We start from the raw sequence: 10,838 nt of genomic DNA, 5'->3' as shown, positions 1-10,838 counted from the left end.
TGCACTAAGATATAGAAAGGTGCAAAATGGCTAACAAAGATCTTCAAGGTTTTTTACATGTCCATTTACCCAATTAACAAACGCCAAGTAAATTATTTTTCTTAGTGTCACCCAATGACCCAACACCTGCACGCTGCACTGCGGCATTCTTTATCCAATCACTTACTACTACCCAAAAACCTCTAGAAGAAGAAGATGAAGAAGGAAGAAGAAGGAAAAGGAAAAGGAGACAACGCCCTAATTCTGCCATCTTGCCTCTTATTTCTTAAACTAGCTTAAACCTTAAAGTTTAATTTTCTCACCCAGTGACTTAAGAAAACTTTCTAATTTACACACTTGCACTCCTAGTTTTTCTATTGAACTGTAGCAGTTGTTTTAATGGTGTTATATGAAATGCAGTGCTTTCTTGGATGTCAGAGCCAGGTATCAAAGGTAAGGGCACACACTCTGTGCCTCTGACTCCAACGAGCCTCTATGTACTGCTGTCTCCGGGGCTGTTTGTGGTAAGACACGGTAATGTAGGCAGAAACTGTGGCTGTATGAGTTCCAGCAGCAACCTGCTCCTCCAGAATGAGGGACGAGGCCAGCCCGAAAGCCTGAAAGGTTTCTGGGTACTGGAGAAGGCTGTCCTTGAGCAGGGCTGGCATTCAAAGGGGACCTTCACACCTTGTGCTGCTGACAAAGGGCAGCTGGCGGCCTTCCACAAAACACTTCTTTTGTCCAGCTCTTTGAAATGCTCCAGCCAACAACAATTCCTGCTGCTCATACCAGCCCCTTTCCAAGCAGGAGGAGTTTTGTATAGGCAGCCTGACAGTTCTCTTAGGCAAGAGACCAAAATACTCAGCTGAGTATTACCAACTCTCTGTCAGAAGCGGCATCCTCAGTCCCTTATCTCTTGTTGTTGTCTCAGACATGGAGGAAGTGGCAGGACATCACTGATCCTGGAAGGGAAAGCGGAAGGAGGAAAGGCAGTAGCCATCCCTGGGGCCTTGGGAGCAGCGAGAGCCATCCAAAATTGGACCTCTGCTGGGTTGTGAAGATAAGAGTGACCAACCCAGCAATGCTCTGTGTGAGACCGGAGCCATCTGTGAATATGAGCATGGAAAATATGACCTTGTAAAACAGAGAAAAGGGTGCTCTTGGATATTTGACAAAGCTTGGGCAGGGTCTGAGCCACCTGATCTAGTGGAAAGTGTCCCTGCCCATGGCAGAGGGGCTAGATCTAGAGGGTCTTGAATGTCCCTTCCAACTCAAGCTCCTCTCTGAGTCTGAATTACAAACCCATAATGACAAAGAGAACACAGCCAACTTGGGTCCCTCCACCACATTATTGGAGGTTTCTGTAGTCACTTGTTGGAGACTAGTTTGTATCTGGACAGATTTTCATGGTCCTGCAGTATTTATTTGTGACTTTTCCCTGGTTCAGTGCCCCAAAAGATGCCAGAACAGGTTATTTGCACAATAACCAAGCACAGAGCTGGTTAAGTATAGAGGAATGGCTAGCTAGCAAAGGTCACGTTCCCATGCAGCAGTTAGCTGGGAAAGAATTAGACAATAGAGTACAGTCAGTGTGAGATGTTGCAAAGTTAGGAAGACCTTAGTGATAACTGTTAACTGAGAACAGGATGCTGTGATCAGAAGAATGTGAATTCAGCATAGATGAGCGATCACAGGAATGTGGAATTAGGTGGAGTTTGACCTTAAATGAAATATCCAATAATGAGCTTGCTTTTGCACTATGTATGAGCCTAATTATTGATGCCTAATTATAAGTGGTTTTAGAGTTACCAATAAATGAGACTTGCTGATCATTCATATTGAGTGCTGCATTTCTCCCGCTGAACTCATCAAATGGCGCCCAAACAGCAGGGACCTTTGGGACCCTAGGGACCTTTGGGACATTCGGGACATTCGGGACCTTTGGAACCTTTGGGACCTTAAAAAGGAGTCGGCCAAGGGAGTTGGTGTCAGGGGACGGGTCCTCCGCAGCAAGGACGGCAAAAAGCAACAGCTGTGCCGCGTTCCAGGTGACCTCACAAGAGAGTCCTGATCAAAAGCAACGTTGCCGCGCCCAGGCGACCTAATAGAAGAGTCCTGCGTTAATGTGCTGCCGAAACCTTGTAGGGGCTGCAACAGCGCTGACGGTAAGATGGAAAGGCAAGCAGCATATGATTTATTTACCTGCTTTTTAGAAAAGCGACAGGTTAAAGACTTTGATTTGCGCAAGGAGCTTCCTGGACTTCTTGCTTATGGGTATGCTCAGGGTTGTTTTCAGAATCCCCATACAGTCCATGAATTAAGTGAGTGGCAAAAATTTGGAGATAAATTGTGGGAAGCTACTTTAGATGATGATAGAACTGCTAAAAAATTGGGAAAACTGTGACGGACATTTCATAATGTTCTTTTGCAGTATCAGGCTGAACAGGCAGCTGCCACAAAGGCATCTGCAGCTATGTCAAAAAATAGATTATTAGAGAGAATTAATGAGTGTCCATTGTCACCCGCCATGAATACAGTAATTTTGACCCCCCCCACGCAGTCACTGACCCCTGCTGCAGCTGCTAATCCTTTTGTGCCATCTCTAATTCCTTCACCTACTAACCTTGATTCTGGAATGGAGCCTTCGGCAGCATTACCATCCTCCCCTATGGGAAATAAATCTGTCCCTGGGGAAGGGCGTGAGTTAGGTGAGACTATTGCACGGGAAAGAAGGGAGACATGGGCTACGTTGGCACGGAATATTTTGCAAGAGGGAGATCAGGAAATAGCAGATGCTGCATTGGAAGTAGCATGTCCCGTAACCTTTGCACCGATGCAAGGGGGAGGAATACACGCTCAAATTACAGCTTTAGATTGGAAATGGTTATCACAGTTGCAATCTACAGCCAGTCAGTTTGGAGTGACCAGTGAACCGGTTAGACAGATGATTGATTATTTGTGTGGTACACAGATTTTGTTGCATGCAGATTGTAGGAGTATTATGAAATTGATTCTTAGTCAGCATCAGCAGTTGTTGTTTAATGCACACTGGCAAGCTTATTGTCAAGAAAGTGTAAATGTGCAAAGACAGGCAGGTGATCCACTGCATGGGCTAAGTTTGAAAGAACTTATGGGATTAGGAGCATATAGTCAAGTGGAAGCACAAGCTATTTTGGGACCAGATAAGTTGAGAGAAGGAATGCAGTTAGTGCGAGCTGCATTTGATCGGATTAAGGAGCCAGGAGGTATTCCATCTTATATGGGTATTAAACAAGGGTGAGATGAGCCATTTGGAGCATTTATTGATAAAGCAGCTACAGCTATAGAGCGGGCAGGTGTTCCTGAATATATGAGAGGAGCATTAGTAAAACAATGTGCATTACAAAATTGTAATCCAGCAACCAGGTCAGTTTTAAATTCCTTAAATGCTAACTGGACTATTGAAGAGGCATTAGAGAGGATGTCTAATATGTCAGTGGGCTCACAGGCAATGTTAGTCCAGGCAATTAAAGAACTAGCATCTAATCAGAGTCAGGTTTTAGCAGCTCTTGCACCCCTACAAGCGGCTACAACCAACAATGGCAGGATTCCAGCCTCCCGATTCAAATGTTTTCGCTGTGGCAACCTTGGACATATTCGGAAGGAATGTACTGTACCATCTGTTTGGTGCAATCAGTGTCGGTCCAATACCCACGCTGACAGTGCTTGCCGCCGGAGATCGGGAAACGGGAAAGCCAGTGCGAGGAGCCGCCGCGCCAAGACACAAATAGCAGCTGCCGGAACATCAGTGCAACTTCCCTCCAGCCTGCCACAGCAGGGAGCCTCGGCCTGGACCTGGCAGCCTCAGTGACTGTGGATTTATTGACATCACAGCCCTACAAGATTCCCACGGGAATTATTAGACCAGTGGTAATAAATGGAAAAGCTGTGGGTGCAATAGTGTTGGGACGTTCATCTGCTAGTCTAATGGGACTGTTTATTTTACCTGGAGTAATTGATGTGGACTATTCTGGTGAAATATATATCATGGCATATACACTGGCACCATCAGCCAGAATTGATAAAAGACAACAAATTGCACAATTGGTGCCACTACCATCAATTGACACCACTGGAAAATCAATCACGGGGTACAGGTGGATTTGGTTCTACAGGAGGACTTACATTACTTACTCTGGACTTAAACACTAGACCCAAGCGAACAGTTGTTCTCAATTATAACGGAGAATCCCACCAATTAGAAGGACTATTGGATACTGGGGCGGACTCAAGTATTGTTGCTCCACAATATTGGCCCCAGGAATGGCCTTTGTTGCCTAGTATGGTTACTGTTACAGGGGTGGGAGGCTTAACTTTAGCAAAAAGGTCTCCACAAATCCAGATTCAATTAGATGGGAATATTGAGAAACCGCCAGCTTATTCACCAGTCTTCACAGAAGTAATCGTGAACGCCGTTTATTTCGATCTTTAGCACACCTTTTATAGGGTTCTACAGGGTCTGCGGGCAGAGCAAGCTACTATTGGCTAACACACACAGTTTACATTTTTTCTCCTACACACAAGAATATTGTTTTGCTTTACTCTCTCTTCTGCAGGCAAGTTTCAAGGATTTTAGCCCTTAATATCACGACTTATTTCAAAGGCTGGTTTGTGCAGACAGGCCTTTACTAATATATAAAATATATCAACATGGGAAGGTCATCAGTTCTGTCAGTCAATTGTCCCATTACCAGACAAGGTTCAATGTCTAATTGGACGAGATATTTTGTCACAACTTGGTGTTATTTTGACCAATGAGCACCCTTTGGAATAGAGGCCATTGTTTGGACTTTCCCACTCCCACTTAAATGGATAATCCAGGAACCAGTATGGGTTGAACAGTGGCCTTTAAAAAGGGAAAGTCTGCAACAAGCTCATCAATTAGTGCTGGAACAATATCAACAAGGACATTTAAAGTTGTCAACAAGTCCTTGGAATACTCCTATTTTTGTTATAAAAAAGAAATCCGGGAAATATTGATTGCTGCATGACTTACGTGCAGTAAATGAACAAATGGAGCCAATGGGGGTGCTACAACCTGGTTTGCCCAATCCTGCAATGTTACCAAAAGATTGGCCCTTGTTAATAATTGATTTAAAGGACTGTTTTTTCACTGTCTCACTGCATGAACAGGATACTTGCAGATTTGCTTTTACCTTGCCTTCATTAAATTGAGCAGAACCAGACAAGAGATTTGAATGGACAGTTTTACCACAGGGTATGCGTAATTCTCCTACCTTGAGCCAGCTTTATGTTGATAATGCTTTGCAGCCGCTACGTGTTCGATGGCCTACAACTATTATTTATCATTATATGGATGATATTCTTTTTGCTCAGTCACAGCCTTTTGCAGATAAACAAGTTAAAGACATTCAAACACAACTACTTCAGAATGGACTGGTTGTTGCACCTGAGAAAATACAGCTGTCATCCCCATGGGAATATCTCGGGTGGACTTTAACTGAGCAGTATGTTGCCCCTCAGAAACTGTCATTAAACATATCACTTCATACTGTTCATGATGCTCAGCGATTGCTAGGGGATTTACAATGGCTTAAACCTGTTGTGGGTATTCCTAATGAACTTTTACAATCCTTACGACCTTTGTTAAAAGGTACCGATCCTACAGCACCTATACAGGTCACCAGTGAACAACAAGAAGCTCTCAATAAAATAACGGACTGTATCCAGACAGGTGTTGTTTGTAGGCGAGATCCAGACTTGGACATTAATCTTACTGTATGGTTTGGACCTCAACATCTCATCGGTGCCCTGACACAGCAACAAAAGAAAACAGGGGAGATATGGGTATTAGAGTGGTTGTTGCCACCACTACAACAGAGACATACCTTAATTCAAAAAATTGAAATTTTAGCAAATTTGATAAAACAAGGGCGGAAGCGATTGTGGCAAATTATGGGTGCAGATCCAGCTGAAATTCAGATACCAATAAAAAAGGACACTTTAGATTGGTATTTAATTCACAGCTCCACATTGCAAGAAGCATTGCTTGACAACAGCAGTGTAGTCAGTACTGAGGAAGTGCCTCGAATACCACTACGATGGATAGGTCAGCAGAATTGGATTGAAAAGCCCAAACGATCATTTGTGCCATTACCAGGGGCATCAACTGTGTTCACTGATGCTGGAAAGAAATCTTGCACAGCTGCTGCTACATGGCAAGATTCACAAGGACAATGGAATCATCATATTATTCCAGCTCAAAAGGAGGACACATTACAAACTCTGGAATTAGTTGCTGTTGTTTGGGTTTTGGTGCAGTTTAAGTGTCCTGTTAATGTGGTAACTGATTCTTTATATGTTGCAGGAGTAAGTGAACGTATTGAAAATGCAGACATTAAGGAAGTAAAAAACCCTCGTTTATATTAACTGTTTTTGCAGCTTCAAAGAGCAGTAAAGTTGAGGACTGCTGCCTTTGCTATTATCCATATTCCTAGCCACAAATGGGATGTGGGTTTAGGAGAAGGAAATGCTAGGGCAGACCAATTGGTTTCATTGTCACAAAATAGCCCTGTCCCACCACAGACATTAGCCAGAGAAGCTCATGCCATTTTTCACCAAAATGCAAAAGGTCTCCATTGGGAGTTTCTGATACCTTTAGAGGAGGCTCGGGCTATTGTCAAAGCATGTCCTATTTGTAGTTTTCATAATCAAGGCAGTGGATTGGGTCTTGGGGTAAACCCTAGAGGATTACAGGTTAATGAGTTGTGGCAAATGGATGTTACTCATGTTACAGAGTTTGGGAGAGTTAAACATGTGCATGTCACCATCGATACTTATAGTCATTACATCTGGGCTACAGCTCAATCTGGTGAGAAAGCACGGAATGTTGAGCGACATTTAGTAAGTTGTTTTGCAGTCATGGGAGTTCCACGTTCTATTAAAACAGACAATGGACCTGCTTCTTGTAGTAGTAGAATTAAGCAGGTGATGCAATCATGGGGAATCAAGCACATAACAGGGATTCCACATTCCCCCACGAGTCAGGCAATAGTAGAACAAGCAAATGGTACCTTAAAACAATATCTGAATAAATTTAGGGAGATCAAAGATCCACAAGAACGATTATTGCGTTGTTTATTTGTTTTAAATTTCCTCTGTATTTTTGGAAACAGTGATTTGCCTGCAGCAATACGTCATAGTGCAGCTGAAGCAGAGAAAACTCAAAATTCGATATGGGTTCGCTATAAGGATCCAAAAACAGGACTGTGGGGAGGTCCTAGCAAGGTACTCTATTGGGGACGTGGTTATCTTTGTGTGTCTACCCCCACAGGGCCTGTCTGGGTACCGAGCCGATGGACTAAACCTGCTGATCCCAGTGATTTACCTTCAGCTGATCCAGAAAATTTAGCAGATACTTCTCGCTCTCTACCATCAACATAGAGACGGGATCTGATGAACTCTCACATGAAAATTTTGTGTACAGTACCAAATTGTGAATGTTATCCTTTTGTATGTTACATTTGTAAAGTGTGTAAAGAAAAGTGGTGGATGCATTCTAAGTGGGGTCGATCCCCAAGAAGGATTTGTACAGAGTGTTACAACTTTGAAAGAAATTTGACTGAGATTGCATTACAGGAAGGTGTGCAAACAGGACAATTTGAAAAAGGATCTGATAGATGGTGGGAGATTTATGCTTTTGGGATAAATCCAGAAAATTGTTGTTATCATCCTAATACCCTTTTACCGTATATTATTGAAATAACCACAATACGTTGTCATAAGACACTTACACAAGTCAGGTGTGATATCCCAGGGGTAAAAAATAAAAACTGGGAGCAATTCTTAAAACGGCAGTCTCGAGAAAAAGGGTCTTTCCCTGAAAGTTATCCCTGCTGCCGAGAAGATGGAACCCCCGGTGGTCCAAACCAACCGAAGCGACGGGCGAGGCGGAGGGGAAAAAAAAAGGGGAAGCAAGATCTCACATGGGATCCAGCCAAGATGCTGGCTGAACTGCCACAATCCTTTTAAAGTCCTTAAAGGACTATCTCTGATCAAGTTGTTGTGGTTTACCATGATAAAGGGAAATGAAGGGTTTTTGATTGACATGGATGAGAGACAAAATATGTGGGTAACGTGGGCTAATCAAACTGGACAGGATAATTTTTGCCTTTCAATGGCTACCCCTTCAGATCCTTTTCAAACTTGTTTAGTGGGCGCACCTTTAGATGATTCACTCAATGCCACAATGTTTAAAAACTGGACAAAGAATTGGAAAACACCCAAGGAAGCAAACAAAACATTATGTGAAATTCCATCAGGTAAATTCATGATCAATATCTGTGACACAGGTTTAATTCCGGCAAATCCCATTGGTGCTCAAAATTGGTACATTGCTACAGGTTTAAATGTTACTGGGTCACAACCACAAGAGTTAAGACTATTAGGTTCAGCCCCTAGCAATTACTGTTTAACTTTTGTCAATTGGGCTAGGAGCAATCATGCAAAAAAGTCTCATGGGCCAAATGGTACAAATGTTTCTCCACAAAATTTGTTATATTTGCAAAATAATGATGCGTACCGTGGCAATTGGTCTCACAAAGTAAATTCTAGCAGTACACCTCTACAATTACCACCTGGTATTTTTCTAATTTGTGGAGATCGTGCATGGCAAGGACTGCCAGCAAACATTTATGGAGGGCCTTGTTATTTTGGAAAATTGACATTGTTTGCACCCACTATACAGCAACTATTAGGAGCCAATAGAACTAGGTTACGAACAAAGTGTGTTCCAACTGGGGCCAGAATGCAAAGATCAGGTTGAACTTTGGGAATGTCCTACAGTGATTGTGTCATCTATTTTTACACCTGGAGTATCTAGTGCTCAAGCCTTAACACAGTTACGACGACTGGCATGTTGGACAGGAAAACAGTTTAACATTACATCAAAGGTTTTGTCTGATTTGCTTTTGGATATGAACAGTGTTAGGCATGCTATATTGCAGAATAGAGCTGCTATTGATTTTTTGCTATTAGCACAGGGCCATGGCTGTGAGGATTTTGATGGGATGTGTTGCAGGAATCTTTCTGACCATTCAGTGTCTATTCATGCTCGTCTTCAACAACTACAGAACAATATGAAAAAATTAACCATGGAAACAAATCCATTAGAGGAATGGTTTCAATCCCTAGGTCTCACAGGATGGTTAAAAAAATTTGGCACAAATGGCAATTGTTGTTATATTGATCATTGTGATTGTGTTGTTGTTTATTCCTTGCATACTGCAATGCTTGCAAAACATGGTAAAGAAGGCTACTTCTACAGTTTTGTTAGTACAAAAAGAAAACAGGGGAATTATAGAGGAATGGCTAGAGAGCAAAGGTCACGTTCCCATGCAGCAGTTAGCTGGGAAAGAATTAGACAATAGAGTACAGTCAGTGTGAGATGTTGCAAAGTTAGGAAGACCTTAGTGATAACTGTTAACTGAGAACAGGACGCTGTGATCAGAAGAATGTGAATTCAGCATAGATGAGCGATCACAGGAATGTGGAATTAGGTGGAGTTGACCTTAAATGAAATATCCAATAATGAGCTTGGTTTTTGCACTATGTATGAGCCTAATTATTGATGCCTAATTATAAGTGGTTTTAGAGTTACCAATAAATGAGACTTGCTGATCATACATATTGAGTGTTGCATTTCTCCCGCTGAACTCATCAGTTAAGCTGCCTGTGAATCTGATGGCAGAAGTGTATTCATGTAACTGCAGTGTTTCCCCTGTACAGGTGATATTTGGTTTTCATTCTGAATATGCAGTGTTCACGTACAATGCTTATATATGCATAAATACTGGCTTTAAGTCCTCGTTCCCTCTTCACACAGTGTCGCCCTGAAAACTCAGCTTCTGAGCTTGCTAACATAGTTTTCTAAAGACTTTCCCAGGACAGTAACTGTAAACATAGATATGCGTACATTCTTTCTGTTACACGTCTTGTGATGGGCATCTCTCATGGCCAGTGCAGTGAGGAAGTGTTATCCTGACCATCCAATCCCTGGCCATGGTCAAAAGCCTATAAATCCTGGGAGGAAAAATAAACTTTCTCTTTCTTTCACCACACCTCGACCTGTGTCCGCGTGATCTATTCATCTTCAACGGTAACAACACGGGGATATGTAATCCATCAGAAATATTTAACAAGGAGCCATATTAGGTTTGGGCTTGATGGTATGGGTTGTTTAAAGTGTGCGATGAGTAATGGTGTCTCTAACAAACACCACTCTTGTTAATTCAGGTTTGTCCTTTCTCAACCTGATTGCATAGAAATCACTTATTTACAGCAGACTCTAAGTGAAATTCCTTAATACAGCTGAGAATTGTCAATCCAGGCTGATTAAAGGGGGAGTCTCCTGTTATTGTGAAAAGACAATCCAGATAACCTTTTTGCTGTACATCTTGGAGGAGGCTGTGCAGTTAAGAATGAAAAGACATTTCTTTTAAGAAGGATCTTGAAAGAGCTTTTTGTGTTATCAGAAGCAGCTACACTGATATTGACCTCCACAATTAAAAATGCACAACCATTCATGTGTCTTAATCTGGCCACAATTCAGAGCTACAACTCCAAAATCTCATAAAATATGTTGCTATACTGTAAACAATGAAGGAGAGCAGGAATACCAACATTTCTCATCAGTCTTTTGGGTTGGAAAGACCATTTAATTTATGCTCCCTTAGCTGTCAGCCTAAACTCTGCTGTGCAAACCTTAGGTCTATGTTGGACTGTATAAACTTCTTTAGCACCAACTTAGGTGCAAAGTTGGTATAAAACCCTTGAGGCATCACCCTGATTTAGGGTGACAG

At 42.2% G+C, this 10,838-nt stretch overlaps 1 protein-coding gene and 1 pseudogene across 1 annotated transcript; both read left to right on the top strand.

Moving 5' to 3' along the window:
• The first annotated feature begins 2,506 nt into the window (after positions 1 to 2,506).
• Positions 2,507 to 3,829, top strand: LOC148184444 (endogenous retrovirus group K member 8 Gag polyprotein-like). Its single transcript, XM_088054609.1, is given in 1 exon segment — positions 2,507 to 3,829. A coding segment is annotated over 1 exon segment (1,323 nt).
• A 2,924-nt stretch (positions 3,830 to 6,753) lies between these two features.
• Positions 6,754 to 9,423, top strand: LOC148184443 (syncytin-A-like; annotated as a pseudogene).
• The last annotated feature ends 1,415 nt before the right edge of the window (positions 9,424 to 10,838 follow it).

The sequence above is a fragment of the Pseudopodoces humilis genome, chromosome 4, assembly GCF_049639895.1.
Source record: "Pseudopodoces humilis isolate 2021_Gansu_Grassland_sample_001 chromosome 4, ASM4963989v1, whole genome shotgun sequence".
Classification (NCBI taxonomy): Eukaryota; Metazoa; Chordata; class Aves; order Passeriformes; family Paridae; genus Pseudopodoces; species Pseudopodoces humilis.
The sequence above is the reverse complement of the archived record's forward strand: the minus strand, read 5'-3'. Positions and strand labels throughout refer to the sequence as shown.